Genomic DNA, 19,245 nt, shown 5'->3' on the forward strand with positions numbered 1-19,245 from the left:
ACCCTGGTTCTGGCTGTTTCTTCTACATGGAATCCCTCCCCTTAACCTTCTTCCTTTCCAAATCCTACCCAATCCCGATGCTCAGATGAAGCCTTTCCAGTCATCCCAACCTACTTTCATCTTTCACACACCTCCCACCCCTCTTCCCCCACCCCCATTCCCCATTTCTATTCCACTTACTGTCTATATCACACATTTGGGTACTTCAATAACAATGAAAGCCAGTGTATGATTTATTATGCATCTGCGCACACAAAAGCATATATGAATACATGGATACATGCATGTATGCATGTAGATACATCTTATCACCTCAATTGTTTTAAAAGGTGGATGTGAGGGCACATTTTGTGCTGTTGGCCCCAGGCGCAAAAATTGCTAGTTATTGCTCTGACCAGTCCCATTAGTAAGCAGCCAGTGAGTGGGAGATGTGTGAGGTAAATCAAGTCTCACATTTCCAAGTCCAATATCCCTTCTACTGTACCATGCTGCCTCTCACAAATCAGAAGAAAAAAGTTTACATTTATGTGGCACTTTAAAGTTACAAAGGTTTTGTTGTCATTGAGTCGTTTTCAGTCACGTCCTACTTTTTGCCACCCCCTTTGGGGTTTTATTGGCAAAGATCCTGCAGTGGGGTTGGCAATTTCGTTCTACATCTCACTGATGGGAAACTGAGCCTAACAGGGCTAAGTGACTTGCCCAGGGTCACACAGCTAGTAAGTGTCTGAGGCTACATTGGAACTCAGGTCTTCCCGATTCCAGGCCCAGCACTCTATCCACTCTACCACCTAGCTGCCCCAAAGGTTACAAAGTATTTTGTATGATTTCTATCTTTTGAAATGATGGGTTTAAGAGTAAGAAGAGATGTCAGAGGTCTCCAATCTAACCCCCTCACTTTTTCAGATGAGAAAACCAATGCCTCAGGCAGGCGTGTTGCCTAAGATCTCACAGGGGCTACATGTCAGAGGTAGGATTTCTATACAGGCCTTCTGATTCCAAAGTCCCCTTTCCTTATGCACCCACCCATTTCATAAGTGAGAAAACTAAACCTTAGAGAGGCTAAGTGGCTTAACTGATCTCCTGCAACTCAAAGATGGTAGAACTGGAAATCAAACCCTGGTCTTCTTATTCCAAGTCCAAAGCTTTCTATGAAGTTTTAGTCACCCAATAATAGGCTAATCTTTACATAGTAGGCTTAGTGTGACCTGATTGAATCAGAGCTTGGAACACAAGTCCAAGTTGGATAATGTGCCCCCAAACACAAAAAGTAGTTCGAAATCTTAAGGTGCTATTGAGATGATACTTCATTCATACCTGTTTGGTGACTCAAACCAGCGAATTAGCTATCTGGTTCTTCTGTGAGAGAGAATGACCCCTAGAATGTTCAGTTTATTTATTCTTTTATCATAAAAAAGTTCAGTAATTCTGTGCTGGTGATACCTGAGGGCAACGAGGAAAGCCCTCAAACAATGTTAGTGAGTTATTTGTAGCACAGAAATCAGTGGATTGTACGTACCAGCAGCCACCATTGGGAACAAAGACAGTGATTGTTTTTGCCATTCTTAATCCGCTAGATTCCCACACTCTTCCTGATGGCAGAATTGGGCTGCATGGCTTCCACACCAACTTTTTCCAAGACAATCCCTTTTCCATGAGATGCTCCTCCAGATGAGTTGGCCTTCAAGGCAGTGCCCAAATGAGCTTTCTTGTGTTGTTTGTCATGCCACTTTTGGTCTCTCCTGTGGCTTTGGAGTTTTCTGGCAGCGTGAAGACCATGGCACTTACCCATGCTGCCGTTGTCTGGGCAGAGAGGAAAGAGAGAAAGTGGAGTGCTTTTCTAAAGCTGTAGATATTGTTTATACTTGAAATTTATTGCTGTTGATTGTGTACAAGAGGTAAATATATATGTCTTTCTTTAATCTGGAGTGGTGAAAATATTACTTAACTACCTCTTTTTCAAGTCTGATCATTTCTAAATCTTTCACATGAAAAGGAAAACTTTAAAAAACAACAAAAAGGAAAGACAGAAAGGATTTTAATGTTCATCAATTCTGTTTTTTCTTCTTAGCTATCAAGTTGGACTCTGTGGACGTTCGGTCCTACATTGTTCGTTCCCTCATTGATGGCTTTGAAGGCCCGTCAGGTTTCAACCAAAGATTTGGGCTCCACTACGTGGATTTCAAAGATGGCAGCAGACCTAGAACCCCCAGGAAGTCTGCCTATTTCTTCTCCAGCCTTTTTGGAAAGAATGGCTTCCTAACTAAAGAGACAGATAGACGTTCTCGGCCACTTCTTTATAGCCCTCCCTCCAAAATTTCGGTTACTTTGGGACCCTCAGAGGTTCCTTCCCAGGCTAAAGTAGTTTGGGAAAAATTCTCCAGCCAACCCAAGTTTGAAAGAGATCTCTTCTACCATGGAACATTCCCGGATGATTTTGTATGGGGCGTGTCCACTTCTGCCTATCAGATTGAAGGAGGCTGGGATGCAGATGGGAAGGGCCCCAGCATTTGGGATAACTATACCCACACACCAGGGAATGCCGTGACAAACAATGACAATGGAGATGTGGCTTGTGACAGTTACCATAAATTGGAGGAGGATCTTTATATGCTGAGAACTTTGAGAGTCAAGGCCTACCGCTTCTCTCTTTCCTGGCCTCGAATTTTCCCAACAGGGACAATTGATTCTGTCAACCCATTTGGAGTTGACTACTACAACCGGCTCATTAATGGCCTGCTGGCTAGCAATATCATTCCCATGGTGACATTGTACCACTGGGACCTACCCCAAGCCCTGCAGGATATTGGGGGTTGGGAAAACCCTTCCTTGATTGAGCTGTTTGACAGCTATGCAGATTTTTGTTTCAGTACTTTTGGTGATCGGGTCCAATTCTGGATAACATTTAATGAACCCGCGTACGTGGCATGGTTAGGGTATGGTGAAGGGACATTTCCACCTAATGTGAAGGATCCTGGCTATACGCCTTATACAGTAGCCCATACCCTCATCAAAGCTCATGCCCGAGTTTACCATACATATGATGAGAAGTATAGACAGAGTCAGAAAGGAGCCATTTCCCTCAGCCTCAACACAGGATGGATGGAACCCAAGTCACCTAACTTAGCAAGAGATGTTGAGGCAGCTGATAGGGCTCTGCAGTTTAACTTGGGCTGGTTTGCCCACCCCATCTTCAAAAACGGAGACTACCCAGATGCTATGAAGTGGACAATAGGAAACAGGAGTGAGCTACAAAATCTAGCCACTTCTCGCCTCCCCAGCTTCACAGAGGAAGAAAAGATGTACATTAGAAACACAGCAGATGTCTTCTGCCTCAACACTTACTCTTCCAGAATTGTGGCACACAAAACCTCCCAGCTCAACCCTCCTTCTTATGAAACCGATCAGGAGAGAACAGACGAGCAGGATAGTTCTTGGCCTGCCACGGCGTTCAGTGGAGCGGTGGCCTGGGGGATGAGAAGGCTCTTGAATTGGATCAAAGAAGAATATGGTGACATTCCCATTTATGTCACTGAAAATGGAGCGGGATTCGAGACATCTGAAATCGAAGACACAGATAGGACGTTTTATTTCAAAACATATATCAACGAAGCTTTGAAAGGTATGTGGGCTTCTCAGATAGCTTATAGAGATGTCAGATGTCCCATGGGTCACATGCCTGGGATTGTTTGGCAGAAGGATTTGTCTTCTCTTAACAGCTCCCTCCTCCCCCACAAGCTCAATTTTAATGGTATTTTTGATTTTCATAACTAAAATCCAATGTTTCTGAGGGTATTCTGAGCTCTGTATGCATAGTATTGTAGACCTTTTCCCTGCCCCGTCTCCTCTCACAAAGTTAATCCACCCAAATGGTACATTATCTGCTCAATTAATCAAAGCTGGCTTCTCAGGCTTAGTGAACTATGGGTGTTTAGTATGATGCTACAGTTCCGGTAGAATGTTTACTTCTCTTCAAGACGCTAGGAAGAAAGGAAGCATTTATCGAACGCCTACTATGTGCCAGGCACTGTGCTAAGCTCTATTTATGAATATTACCTTATTTGATTCTCACGACAACCCTGGGAGATAAGTGCTATCATTATCCCCATTTGACAGTTGAGGAAACTGAGGCAGACAACAATTAAGAGACTTGCCCAGGGTCACAAAGCCAGCAAAACATCTAAGACTGGATTTGAACTCAAGTCTTCCTGTCTACAGTCCCAACACCCCACTGTACCACCCAGCAGCCTAAATTCACAGCATAAAACTGTTCTTTCCTTATCCTCCCTTTGAAATCTGATCAGCCTACAGCGTGGACGGCGTCAGCCTCCGAGGGTACATGGCTTGGTCCTTGATGGATAATTTTGAATGGTTGCATGGCTACAGTGTCAAGTTTGGACTCCACCAGGTCGATTTTAATGACCCTGACAGACCCCGGACTGCGAGAACTTCAGCCAGCTACTACACAGAGGTTATCAGCAACAACGGCATGCCGCTGGCCGAAGAGGATGAGTTTCTGTACGGAGAGTTTCCCGAGGGCTTTGTCTGGAGTGCAGCCTCAGCTGCCTATCAGGTAAGCAGGGAGAGGGGAAGGAAGTCTGTCTCATGTCTGGCATGTCGGCATGCTTGTTTTGTTTTGTTTCTGGCCTAAGCAAAATATCTGGTCCCACTGAAGGACAGAGCTGAGCTGAAGCTGAGACAAATGTTATAGAATCGCAGCTGAGTTGGAAGGGATGTCGGAGGCCATCTAATCCAACCTATATTTATAAATTCTCTCCAAAACTGACCCAACAGGGGCAGTGAGGTGATGCAGTGAGTAGGGCACTGGCCCTGGAGTCAGGAGGACCTGAGTTCAAATCCAGCCTCAGACACTTGACACACTAGCTGTGTGACCTTGGGCAAGTCACTTAACCCCAATTGCCCTGCCTTCCCTCCTCAAAAAAAAAAACAACTGACCCAAGAAATGGTTACCTATCTCTAGCTTGATGACAGCTCACTTCACCTTTGGACAGCTCTAAAGGAAATTTTTCCTGACAACAAGCCTAAATTTGTTTCTTTGCGACCATTACCCTCCAGGCCCAAGAAGAAGGAAAAGTCCACCATCTCTTCCCTATAGAAGACTTTCAAATATTGGTCCGGAATTTCTGGAGAAAGTGGGTCAGGTGGATTGAAAACAAAAACACTTAGTAAAAAATGATTCAGGTTATAAATATTTAAAGTCAATGATCTAGGTGTCTTGACCTGTCTCTTCCACTCAGGAAAAGCACTCAAATTCAAATTCAGTCATTATTTTTCAAGCATCTAGCACTAGGTGCCAGAGATACTAATGAACTTGTAGTCTAATGGCAAAGGACAAGTACACAAATAGCCCATAAGCCAGGCTATGAACTCCCACCATCCTGACAGATTCATAGCCTTATACCCAGTTCACTTTCTGCAAAGCACTGAAAACAAAACCAAGATGATGCTTCTCTCCAAGAAAAGAAAGATAAAAAGTGATTAGTTGCATGTACTTGAGTCTCTTTAAGGAAATTCAGACTAGTGGAGTCTATATTGGCTTTCTGCTTTGCAACAGGAAATAATCCTGCCCTAGATATGTTGAATTTAAGTTAAAGTCTTAATCCATAAAGAACTGGGATTCTCTAGACTAATCATACTCTTTATACAAGATTGGACAATCCAAGAAGGCAATTAGGAATATGCCCAGGAGCCTTGAGAAAAGAGAGAATTTTTTTTTAAATGGCAGGCTGCTTTTTTGGGGAAATTCTGCCTAGCCATATGGCATCTTGGGAATTTGTCTGCCCTAGTCTAAGAAGGAGGTCCAACTCTACTTCATTCTCTTCCTCTTCACCAACCAGCATTTTATTAAGCAGGTACTATGTGACAGGCAGTGTTCTAAGCTCTGGAGATATAAATTATTCTTTCCAGTTCTGTCCAGATTTCAGATTTAGGGGCTCTAGAGGTGAGTAGGGGTTTGCTTTAAATAACCAAGTTTGCCATCTCTTATCACTTTGAGATTGAAGGTGCCTGGAGAGCTGATGGCAAGGGCCTCAGTATCTGGGACACATTTTCCCACACTCCACTGAATATTGAGAATGACGACAATGGGGACGTTGCCTGTGACAGCTATAACAAAATCCAAGAAGATCTGGTGGCCCTTCAGAATCTTGGTGTGTCCCACTATCGCTTCTCCATCTCCTGGACTCGTGTTCTCCCTGATGGGACCATCGGGCAAATCAATGAAAAGGGGCTGAACTACTATGAAAGACTCATCGATGCACTATTGGCAGCCAATATTATACCCCAGGTAAAAGGAGGATTAAGGAGGAAGGGCTTTGGCCGAGAGGAAGGTGGTTAAGTCAAGTGGGACGGCAATAATCCAAATAGTCTGTTTTTCTGAAAGGCACATATGTTTAAGCTACAAATGTCTCTCTATATAAATATGAACATGCACATACATGTAATATATATATATATACATATATATACATATACACACTTTATTTCTATACCTTAGATGCATACTTACATAGACATAGACACACACACACACACACACATACACATACTCACACACAAAAGAGGCTCATACATATATCACAGAGGAGATAAGATCACCAGCACCAGACATCTGTATTTCACTTAGGAGCCTAAATGAGCGTGCCTACTTTCCTCTTCCTTGGGGAGGTTTGGCTTGGATCACTCAGAATCTATTTTTTTTCCTTTTATAAAAACTAAAGCAAAGCAAGATTATGTACTCTAACTGCGATGTGAGCACTTGATTTACAGATAGATAAGAATATCTTCTTCCAAGAAAAAGTATTTGATGTTCCCTGAAAAGTGGCCGGTGCTCACGTTCAATCTGGTAAAGGTCTCTTCAGCGTCCACTGTAAGTTGGCACAGTAGATAGAGAGAATGTAAGCCCGGCCTGCAGTGAATTTCCCAGTCCAGGCAGCACTGGTGGCAGAATTTACATCAAACAATAGAGAGTAGTGTAAGGCTGCTTGGTAACAAGAGTAAAAATATGTGGCTGTATCCAAAGTCATTAATGGAAAAGGTCAGAGTAGTCAGGGAAGAATAGCATATACAGGGTGCTCTTAAAGTCTTGGACACATAGGCAAAAATGCATATTTTCAAGAAATGAAATGAATGAAATTTTCACCACATTTTATTTAATTGGAATATTAACAAATAACATGTTCAATATGATTTCCTTCATTTGTGATGCAAAGGTTGATGCGCTTTGCAAGATTCACGTGAACTCGGTGCAGTAACTCCACATTCCCATCAATTTTAGCTCATTCACTATGCGTTTATGCATTCGATCAAGTGTGTTGCATCTATGATTTTCATTGAGTAAACCTTCTCCTTTAGCATACCCAGAAAAAGAAGTCGGGGAGCTATGGTCTGTTAATATTCCAATTAAATAAAATGTTGAAAATTTCATTCATTTCATTTTTGCCTATGTGTCCAGATTCCAGGGACACCCTGAACTGATCACATTTCTATCACACTTTGTTGTGCGTATCAAGTGCTTTCTTTCCTCGTCTGTGGAGTAAATAATAAAAGTGCTACTATCATGAGACTGCAGTTTTCACGGTCACACAGCTAGTAATAATTCCAGAGCCAGAATGCAAACTCAGTCTTGTGAGGGCAAACCTAGCGCTTCCCACCAGACTATGTTATCTTTCCATGGAAGCCATAGAACTTTAGGCTGGGCCTTGAAGGCTGGTTGGGATTCCTGGAATGAGGGAAGGAATGGATTCCAGTGAAAGGAATTAGCATGAACAAAGGCAAAAAGGAGAAAATACAAATATTATCTCTTATGTGTAGATGCTGCTTTATGGTCTGCGTAATGTTTTACACACCTTATCTTATTTGCAGAAGTTAAGTTACTCATCCATGTTCATAGTGGAAGTGAGCAAGAATTTATCCCCAAGAACAGTCCTGATTCCCAGTACAAAACTCTATCAGCTAAGCTGCACTGTCAGTATAGGTGTGGGGGAATTGTCATTCCATCAATAAATATTGATTAAGTGACTATTATGTGCCAGGCACTGTGTTAAGTGCTGGGAATACTCCCCTCCGCCAAAAAGGAACAAGACAGTTCCTACTCTCAAGGAACCCACTTGTGTTTTGCATGACTTCACATGTATAATGGGCATCATATTTCTTGGGAGGGGGAGGGCTTGAAGGGAAGGAGAGAATTTGGATCTCAGATTTTTTAAATTAATGTTTCTAGAAGAAAGGGGAGAGACAACATGTAAACAACTCTGTATATATACAATATAGAAAGGATAAATTGGAAAAGACCTCAGAAAGAAAGCCCTCACATTAAGGGGGTTTGATTAGGAAATATTTCTTGTAGGAGGTAAGACTAAAACCAAGAGGAGAGATGAGAGGGGAGAGCATTCCAGTTACAGGGGACAGTGAGTGAGTGAGAATGTCTGGAGTCTGGAGACGGAATTGGATCACAGTAATGATATTGGCTTGACTGGAATGGCTAGCATGGGTCAGTGAACAAGGGAGCGGCTGGAGGACAGTATTCAACGCAGTTGAGCTCCATATATTCAATTTCTAACATATGCAGTACACCATGCTTGGTTCTGGAGATATGAAGGTCAGAAATTCCACAGAACTTTCTGTGTAAGTCTAGTAAGGTTTTTTTTTTCTTTTATTTAATTTATTTAATGTATTTAGTTTTCAGCATTGATTTTCACAAGAGTTTGAATTACGAATTTTCTCCCCATTTTTACCCTCCTGCCCACTCCAAGATGGCATATATTCTGGTTGCCCCATTCCCCAGTCAGCCCTCCCTTCTGTCACCCCACTCCCCTCCCATCCCCTTTTCCCTTCTTTTCTTGGAGGGCAAGATAAATTTCTACGCCCCATTGCCTGTGTATCTTATTTCCTAGTTGCATGCAAAAACTTTTTTTTGTTGTTGGTGTTTTTTAACATCTGTTTTTAAAACTTTGAGTTCCAAATTCACTCCCCTCTTCCCTCCCCACCCACCCTCCCTAAGAAGGCAAGCAATTCAACATATGCCACATGTGTATCATTATGTAAAACCTTTCCACAATGCTCATGTTGTAAAAGACTATGTTTTGCTCCTTCCTAACCTATCTCCCTTTATTGAATTTTCTCCCTTGACCCCATCCCTTTTTGAAAGTGTTTGTTTTTGATTACCTCCTCCCCTCATCTGCCCTCCCTTCTATCGTCCCCCCTTTTTTATCTTCTTCCTCCTTCTTTCCTATGGGGTAAGATACCCAATTGAGTGTGTATGGTTTTCCCTCCTCAGGTCAAATCTGATGAGAGCAAGATTTGCTCATTCCCTCTCACCTGCCCCCTCTTCCCTTCCTACAGAATTGCTTTTTCTTGTGACTTTTATGTGAGATAATTTACCCCATTCTCTCTATCCCTTTCTCCCTCTCTCAATATATTCTTCTCTCATCCCTTAATTTGATTTTATTTTTTTAGATATCATCCCTTCATATTCAACTCACCCTCTGCCCTCTGTCTATATAAATATATATATATATACACACACACATACATATATATACACATACATATATATATGTATATACACATACACACCTACATATATACATACACACACATATATATACATACATACACATATATATATGCAAATTCCTTTCAGCTACTCTAATACAGAGGTCTCATGAATCATACATATCATCTTTCCATGTAGGAATGTAAACAAAACAGTTCAACTTTAGTAAGTCGCTTATGATTTCTCTTTCTTGTTTAACTTTTCATGCTTCTCTTGATTCTCATGTTTGAAAGTCAAATTTTCTCTTCAGCTCTGGTCTTTTCACTAAGAAAGCTTGAAAGTCCTCTATTTTATTGAAAATCCATATTTTGCCTTGGAGCATGATACTCAGTTTTGCTGGGTAGGCGATTCTTGGTTTTAATCCTAGCTCCATTGATCTCCAGAATATCATATTCCAAGCCCATCAATCCCTTAATGTAGAAGCTGCTAGATCTTGTGTTATCCTGATTATGTTTCTACAATACTCAAATTGTTTCTTTCTGGCTGCTTGCAGTATTTTCTCCGTGACCTGAGAGCTCTGGAATTTGGTGACAATATTTTCTTTTAGCGACAAAGTTTTCCTTTCGGGATCTTTTTGAGGAGGCGATCTGTGGATTCTTTCAATTTCTATTTTACCCTCTGGCTCTAGAATATCAGGGCAGTTCTCCTTGATAATTTCTTGAAAGATGATATCTAGGCTCTTTTTTTGATCATGGCTTTCAGGTAGTCCAATAATTTTTAAATTGTCTCTCCTGGATCTATTTTCCAGGTCAGTGATTTTTCCAATGAGATATTTCACATTTTCTTCCACTTTTAAAATTCCTTTGGTTCCGTTTTATAATATCTTGATTTCTCATAAAGTCACTGGCTTCCACTTGCTCCAATCCAATTTTTAAGGTAGTATTTTCTTCAGTGGTCTTTTGGACATCCTTTTCCATTTGGCTAATTCTGCCTTTCAAGGCATTCTTCTCCTCATTGGCTTTTTGGAACTCTTTTGCCATTTGAGTTAGTCTATTTTTTGAGGTGTTGTTTTCTTCAATATTTTTTTCCGTATTTTTTGGGGTCTCCTTTAGCAAGTCATTGACTTGTTTTTCATGTTTTCTTGCACCATTCTCATTTCTCTTCCCAATTTTTCCTCTACTTCTCTAACTTGCTTTTCCAAATCCTTTTTGAGCTCTTCCATGGCCTAGGACCAGTTCATGTTTTTCTTGGAGGCTTTTGATATAGGCTCTTTGACTTTGTTGATTTCTTCTGGCTGTATTTTTTAGTCTTCTTTGTCACCAAAGAAAGGTTCCAAAGTCTGAGACTGAATCTGGGTGTGTTTTCGCTGCCTGGCCATGTTCCCAGCCAATTTACTTGACCCTTGAGCTTTTTGTCAGTGTATAACTGGTCGGGGTATGACTGCTTGTAGAGTAAAGAGTACTTTGTTCCAAGCTTGAGGAGATGCGCAATTGATTTCAGAGCTATTTCTATACAGCCAGCTCTGCTACACCAGCACTCCTCCTTCCCCAAGAACCACCAACCTAGACCTGCCTCAGATCTTAAGCTGACTCTACACTCCAGCTCTGATCTGCCACTTAATTCCTCCCACTAGGTGGGCCTGGGGCCAGAAGCTCCTGCAGCTGTAGTTCTGTAGCTGTACCACCTCTGCTGCCCCCAGGGAGGTGGCCAAACTGAGAACTCCTTTCACTCTGTCCCCTGCAGCTTTTCCCACTCACCTTCTCTATTGTCATTGGTGTTTGTGGGTTGAGAAGTCTGGTAACTGCCACAGCTCACTGATTCAGGGTGCTAGGGCCTGTTCCATCTGGCTCCTGGTCTGGTTGGTCCTGCCGCCACCCACAGTGGGCTCTGCTCTGCTCCGCTCCCAGTTCCATGCGTGATACACCTCATCCCGCGACCATCCATGCTGTCCTGGTCTGGAGCCCTGCTTCCCTCTGCTATTTTGTGTATTCTGCAGTTCTAGAATTTGTTCAGAGCTATTTTTTATAGGTTTTTGGAGGAACGGCAGGGAGTTCATGCAAGTCCCTGCTTTCCAGCTGCCATCTTGGCTCCACCCACATAAGTCTAGTAAGGTTATGAGACAAATACACAAATAATTATCATACAAGTTAGAATGTAGTAACATGCTGACTAATGGGAATGGAGGGCATGTGCTAGATCAGGGGTGGGGAACCTGTGGCCTCCAGGCCACATATGGCCTTCTGGGTTCTTGGCTTCAGCCTTTTGACTGAGTCCAAGTTTTATAGAACAAATCCTTTTATTTAGGGAATTTGTTCTGTGAAGTTTGGATTCAGTCAAAGGGCCGCACTTGAGGACCTGGAGGGCCACATGTGGCCTCAAGGCTGCAGGTTCTCCATCCCTGTGCTAGAGTGTTAGAACCAGGAGACACTGAATGAACCAAAGGCCACTTGTGGACATGTGGCCACCATAGGGATCATCCTTATGGAGAAGAAAGTTAATCACACAGAAAACATTTGCAGATATTATCGGATGATGTCACCTGGTATTGCACACAGTTCACAGGGAAAATGTCTCTTCCCCTTTTAGACCAAGATCAATTTCACATGTTTCCAATAGATATCTTCTGAGAGACAACAACCCAGCTTCTTTTTTATTTAAGTGTTTCTTCACTATTTATTTTGAAGTTCTTAAGTAGCTAGAACGTAAAATACATCATCACCAAACATAAATACAAATACATTGCAAATGGTTTTGATTTGAGTTACCCCCTTCGAATTATTCATCTTACAAGTGTAAGATGAATTTAGTTTCTTCCTGAATTAAGTGACAAAGACTTTGAGACTGGAGTATGTGATGAGAGATGGCTTTCTCAAGTCCCCTGTGGCAAACTCTGAGATTGGAAGTAGGCAGAACTCTGGATTATTGGAATTTTCCTGATGTGACTTTTTTTTTAATAGGTGACTATTTACCACTGGGATCTGCCCCAGGCACTCCAGGATGTTGGAGGCTGGGAGAATGATACAATAGTCCAAAGGTTTAAGGAGTATGCCGATGTGCTGTTCAGCAGGCTGGGAGAAAAGGTGAAGTTTTGGATCACTATCAATGAGCCCTATGTCATTGCCTATTCAGGCTATGGCTATGGAGTACATGCTCCAGGTAATGGCCCCAGGTCTTACTTGTTGGCTTATTGGTTGGGGATATGTTGTCAGAACAATGAAAATCACAGAGTTCAGCTCAAAGGGGGCAAATCTGATAGACTGAGTGAGGTCTAAGATATTTCTGGTTCACAGAAGGAAAACGTGGCCCAGATTCTGATATCTTGTCTCCTTCCCTTCAAAGAGGCTCTGAAAAGAGATGTTGAATTTTTCCCCTCCTGAAGCATAGTGTGTGGAAACTGTGAGGGACCTGAGGAATCATCTCCAATCTTCTCATTTTACATATGAGGAAAGAGAGTTTCAGACAGGTCAAGTGATTTGTCCAAGGTAACATGACTAATGATAGTGCCAGGCCTTGAATCCAGGATTCCAGATTTCGAGCTCAGGAGAACTTCCACTATACTGCTGCCTTGAAACATGAAATCTGTAGAAGTTATCCTTCTCTTGTCATTTTCCAAATGCTAGGTGTCAATATGTTAATATTAATTATAGTTATAATAAAATGGACTAACATGTAAAATAAGAAATTGATTTGTGGAAATGATCAATATGAGAATACGTTTTGCTTCCCTCCCCTCCCCTCCTCTGCCCTCCCCTGCCCTCCCTTGCCCCTCTTCTTTCTTCCCTTCCCCTTCCTCTTTCTTCCCTTCCCTTCCTTTCCCTTCCCTTTTGATAAAAATCTACTTTTTACGAAAAAATACGGTACTTGTGAGTATGGATTGTTTAATTCATGGTATTTGTATCCCCTGTACCTGGAACATAGTAGGTGCTTAATAAATTATTGTTGGTTGATTATAAAAACAAAGCAAAAAATTAGTATACCCCATGACATATAAACCCTTCATAAATTTTCATGTCTTACTTGGTGCATTCTAAATTATAAACTCTTAGAAGAGAAGCACTGCTTTCCCCTCCATTTGGGGTCATATGCTAATAAATACTAAAAGAGTTTTAGGTGATGACAATGAGGCTGCTCTGGTGGTCCGTGGAATATCCACCATAGAGTTATACACAGGCTAAATCAGCTCCCTAGAGTGGGAAAGGGAAATTTATCAAGACTTCTCTCCTGTGACTCTCCCTGGAGAACAATTTTCTCATCTCTCATTTTGTGTTACCTAAAGCAATTATTTTGACAATGGATTTGTGTTCCCGGACACCATATATGATTATGGGGAAGGGGATGCTTCATGTAGGGGACTAATTTTTATTTGCCAATGAAGTATTTCTATCATTGTACATTTTGGGGGGACTGACATTCCAGTTCACCATTCATCCATTCCTTCAACATGTAGGCAGGCTGGTGGTACAGTGGTTAGAGTGTTAGACCTGGAGTCAGAAAGATCTGAGTTCACATCAAGCCTCAGACACTTACATTTACTGTGTGATCCTGAGAAAATCACTTAACCTTTATCTGTCTCAGTATCATAATCTGTAAAATGGGGTGTTACAGAGTTACAAATCTCCTGGGGTTGTTTTGACGGAAAAATGAGATAGTATTTATAAAGTGCTTTGCAAACCTTAAAGCATTATACGTGAGTTATTATCACTGTCGTTGTTATTAACACGTACTTACTTACTGAGTGTCGGTTTTATGCAGAGCACCTGGCCAGGTAGTTAGGAGGATATGAAGGATGGAGGATGATGTGGTTGGAGAGATCAGACATAAACACATGAAAATCTAAATGATGGTGCAAGGCAGTCCCTGATACATGCCAACGAGTGGTACAGACAGTAATGACCATGTGGCTTAAGAAGACAGAGGGATGGCATAGGCTGGGGTGGTTCAAGGAGACCTCTGTGGGGCAAGGGAGATTTGAGCTGGGGCTTTGAGGATGAGAATAGGATTTGGAGAGCTACATTTCAGGTGCATGGCAAGAGGGATGGTGGTGTTCGTATGTGAGAAAAGTGAAGTGTCATCTGCCTGGAGTGGAGACTTTCCCTGGGGAGCAGTAGAAGACAAGGCTGGAAAAGATAAGCTGGAGCCAGATGGTGGTGGGTTTGATCAGGCCTTGGCAGCCAAAGAGGCATTGATTAATCCCAGTACAGCTGTCAGCCAAGAGAGGTCGGTGGCCTGAAAGGTAACCAGAAGGAGAGGTGGGCCGCGTTGAGGAATAGCATTGCCTGATGTGGTAAAGGACAGACACTTCCTTCCTCCTTGGGTTATCCATTCCAGAATTTAGTCATCTTCACCCTTGTCGTGGTTCTTTTGTTAGTTCTTTCATTGGGGATAAAGTGGATAGAGTGATGGAGATGGAGTCAGTAAGACCTGAGTTCAAATCCTGACACACACTTACTGTGTGATCCTGGGCAAGGCACTTAATAACTTTGCTCAGTCTCAGTTTCCTTATCTTTAAAATGGAGACAATAACAGCTCCTACCTTAGAGGGTTGTTTTAAAGGTTAAAAGAACTGCTCTAAAACACTACGTAAATACAGGGTGTTCCTAACGTCTGGAGATATAGGCAAAAATGAATATTCTCAAGAAATAAAATGAATGAAATTTTCAACATTTTATTTAATTGGAATGTTAACAAATAACATCTTCAATATAATTTCCATCATTTGTGATGCAAAGGACGATGCGCTTTGCAAGATTCATGTGAACTTGATGTAATAACTCAATAACTCCACATTGCTGTCAATTTTATCATATTCACTCTTGGAATATGAATATGAAATCATATGATGTTTTTTGAGGTTGAAGATGTTATTTGTTAATATTCTAATTAAGTAAAATGTTGTTGAAAATTTCAATCATTTCATTTCTTGAAAATATGCATTTTTGCCTATGTCTCCAGACATTAGGAACACCCTGTGCTACCTATTTTTTGAACTGCTTGGCACCATTTTTTTTTGTTTGGCTTTAACTGTCACCAAATCAGACAGCTGGTGGAAGTTGTAACCAGAACGGCCTTTGTTTTCTTTGAGTGACTCAATTTATCTCAGTGAGCTTTACTAGTTGCTAAGCCCCGGGCCCAAACCCCATTAGGTGTTAGTAATCCATGTGGATGTGAACCTCCCAGGGTCCTAAGTGGAGGGACCAACTCAAGAACCAATCACCAGAGCCTGAGCTCTGGTGATTCAAATGAAGTTTGATGTCTGAAGTCCTATAAGAAGGGAGGACAGAGCCGTTTGTGCAGGGCTCTGGAGATGGTGTTGATGAGGAGACTCCGGGCAGCTGTAGCTAAGAAGCCCTCCAGCTTGTAAACCCAGATGTTGAGCTTTTTGTTGAACTCTGGTGACTATGTGTTGGGATTGAATCAGACAAAGTCTGTTGATGTTTGTAATTTGTTTGCATTTTGTTTTGAAGTTCAGGGTGCTGGCTTTTTCCCCTGAACTAACTGAATGATATTTGAATGCTGAATTAAAAGTAAGCTTGTCAACCCCTTCACCTTGCTTTCCTTAATTAAGCAGATCAGAAGAACCTGTGCTGTTGGCAGCTTTCTGGGTGCTGGCTATGGGTGAATCTTATACCCCCACAGAAGCTGCTAGCCGGATTGTTGAAACAAGTCCAGATGTACTCTCTGCTTTCTGAATCCTCAGTTCCTTTGCCTTGTGTTTTGTAGGCATTTCCATTAGACCAGGCACTGCTCCCTACATTGTTGGCCATAACTTAATAAAGGCTCACGCTGAAGTCTGGCACCTGTATAATGATGTCTACCGAGCCAAGCAAGGGGGACTGATTTCTATCACCATCAGCAGTGACTGGGCAGAGCCCAGAAACCCTTCTAAACAAGAAGATGTGGATGCTGCTAGAAGACATGTTGAGGTCTGTTTAGATTTTTTTTGGTTAATATTATTCTCTCTCTATCTGCCTGTCCTTCCTCTCAAGTCTTTTTGTTATCCCTTCTTTCATCGATGCTATAGTGCAGACAGTACTGGCCTGAGTTAGGAAGACCTGAATTCAAATCCTTCCTTATCAAGACCCAATAGAGAGATAACTGAATTGTGAATTAGAAAAGCCAACTTCTTAGTTATGGCTCCGCTGTTTGTTAGCTGGGTCATCTTGAACAAGTCACTTAATGCCTCTGTGTCTTGGTTTTCTAACTGATGAAATGAACTCCTGGCCTACCTATTGGAGATTCATTAACACAAAAGTTCTTTGGGGTTTTTGTAGTTGTCCTTAATATTATAAGAAGATAAGGTTATTATTAAACAAGTGGTCCTTACTTTATGGATGTATATAGTAAAGTTGTTGTAAAGCAAATGCTGTTTCCCATTGATTTCTGTTATGAAATAGAAAACATCACCAATAGACTGACGTGAAAACTTTTCATGAAGGTTCAAGATTTTTGCTAGGCCCATGGCATACTCTGTTTGTAATCTTGGAAATGCTTTTATTTTTTCAGGGGGTAAGGCAGGGCAATTGGAGTTAAGTGACTTGCCCAAGGTCACTAGTAAATGTGTCAAGTGTCTAAGGCTAGATTTGAACTCAGGTCTTCCTGACTCCAGGGCAAGTGTTCTACTCACTGCACCACCTAGATGCCCTCTTGGGAATGCTTTTGCCTAACTTTGCTGATGCCAAAATTTCCTGCCATTATAAACCGAATATAGTAATTTTCTCCTTGGGATAACTCTGACTCTTATACTTGGAGTTCTGATTCTTAGCTCCTGAGACCCTCTAATCTAAATCATGTTGCATTACACGCTGTAATACAATACTCATTCCTTGGGTTTGAGACCTTAAGTTTTTGTGGTCTTGATTTTCTGTCAGTTTGAAACAAAGAAGTGTGTTCTTATTCTCTGCCTCTTATCTTATGTGCAGCCTTATCCACCCAGGTGACTAGGAAAGTTTCCTAGGAAACTCAATGAATTGAGAAAACAAAAACAAAACCTCCCCTGACCAATTTAGCCCTTTTCAGTCTGAGTTGAATGACTAGAAGCTAGATGAAGATGGACAGTCCCTTGGGGTTGGCCTATAAAGGATTGATTATTTTGGTCTCTAAGATTTCTGCAGTAGCCTCTAGTGGGGGCTGCGGGACATAAGGAATACCCATCCCCATTGCAGAATCAGGAGGACAGGACAGTGGCCTCTCTTCTCCTACTTTTGGGGTTCCCCCATATCCCACTATTTTGGTCATGAACCAGTCTTGATGTCCCTTAGCCTCCTTTTCTAAGTCTTTTCCAGATCTATTCTCTAATGCTTCTTCTCTCAAGGGTATATATACCCTGGGGCACCTAGGTAGCAGTGAGTAGAGCACCAGCTCTGAAATCAGGAGGACCTCAGTTCAAATCCAGCCTCAGACACTTGACACACTTACTAACTGTGTGACTTTGGGCAAGTAACTTAACCCCAGTGGCCCTGCCTTCCCCCCTCCAAAAAAAAAGAGTATATATATTCTTCCTTCTGAGTCAATCAGAAACAGACACCAAATGAGCCACTTACATCTCTAGCAAAGTACGGAAGGCCAAATGGGGAGGGGTGCACAGAGATTTGGTGGCAGACTCTGCCCTTGGACTTGACTGCCCAAAGCCAGGGCTTAGCAGTTCTCCACACTGAGAAAGTATTAGCTCTCAGTAAAGACTTCAAGCTTTAATTTCCTCATCTGTAAAACAAAAGGGTTAAAGTTAGGTGATCTCTAAGGGACCTTTTCAGCTGTAAATAGTCTGATCCTAAATTATTGACCATTGGTTTAGTTGTCTTCTCCCCAAGGTGCCAGCAAAGCTGTTAAGTAGGCCACATTCTGAAGATGGAGCTAGGCTTTCATTACCAAAGGCTTCCTGGAACTGCTATTTGGAACCAGATTTTGAAGGTGGGGAGGTGGGTTGTGCCTCCTGGGCAGCATCTCATGTTAAGTTTCAGCTTTGTCCTTCACTCCTCTAATTAGTTTATGGGAGGCTGGTTTGCACATCCGATTTTCAAGAATGGAGACTACAGTGAAATCATGAAGACTCGGGTTGGGGACAGGAGTGCAGCAGAAGGACTCGACAAATCCAGGTAAGAGCTTTTCACTTGCAGTTGGCCCAGTGGCTATCAGAGGCAGGTATCATACAGAAATCCTGTGTCTTCTGAGTGGAGTATAAGGAATAGTCTATTGCCCTGGAGGATGTTACTCACCTAGAGCCCTAACTAGAAATCCTAACTCCCAGGAAAAGCACCACAAAACATGCTCACGAAAAGCAGCATAAAAGTCACCCCCAAATCAACTTTTAAAGACAAATTCAGTTGAGAAGAGACTTCAAGGAGCGACCTTGGGCATCAGGGCACACAGCCCCATGGAAGGAGGCGCCTTGGGACAGACACCCTGTTGTGGGGAAGCAAAGACCATAGGAGAGTGTCGCTGGAGATGTCAAAACTTAGGGAGGGAACAGAGTTGGCCCAGTTTTACCTTACCTGGTAGAGTGTGGGAGGAGGAAGCTAGGCAATCTGACAACTTCCAGTTTTCATTAATTACTCCTGCTAAGTGCCAAGCTCAATTTATTTCTTCCTTGTTGAAAGAATATGTGCTGTAAGTGTAAGGGACAAAGTCCCAGGCACCCAGCCTTAGTTCTGGCTCTGCACTCTCTCTGGGTACTTGTCTCTCTCTCAAGGAGGACAAGTGTCCAGACTCAGCCTGTTCCCTCTAGGTGATGAGTT

General features: G+C 42.1%; 1 protein-coding gene across 1 annotated transcript in view; it reads left to right on the top strand.

The window, feature by feature from the left end:
* The window catches only part of LCT (lactase), a 44,141-nt gene extending 25,531 nt beyond the window's left edge, over positions 1 to 18,610 (top strand). Inside the window, exons 9-14 of the mRNA XM_036747042.1 lie at positions 2,069 to 3,619; positions 4,302 to 4,570; positions 6,014 to 6,304; positions 12,472 to 12,670; positions 16,235 to 16,437; positions 18,497 to 18,610. Coding sequence (XP_036602937.1) covers positions 2,069 to 3,619; positions 4,302 to 4,570; positions 6,014 to 6,304; positions 12,472 to 12,670; positions 16,235 to 16,437; positions 18,497 to 18,610 — 2,627 coding nt within the window. The remainder of the gene's footprint in view (positions 1 to 2,068; positions 3,620 to 4,301; positions 4,571 to 6,013; positions 6,305 to 12,471; positions 12,671 to 16,234; positions 16,438 to 18,496) is intronic.
* Positions 18,611 to 19,245: the final 635 nt, after the last annotated feature.

The sequence above is a fragment of the Trichosurus vulpecula genome, chromosome 2, assembly GCF_011100635.1.
Source record: "Trichosurus vulpecula isolate mTriVul1 chromosome 2, mTriVul1.pri, whole genome shotgun sequence".
NCBI classification, from domain to species: domain Eukaryota; kingdom Metazoa; phylum Chordata; class Mammalia; order Diprotodontia; family Phalangeridae; genus Trichosurus; species Trichosurus vulpecula.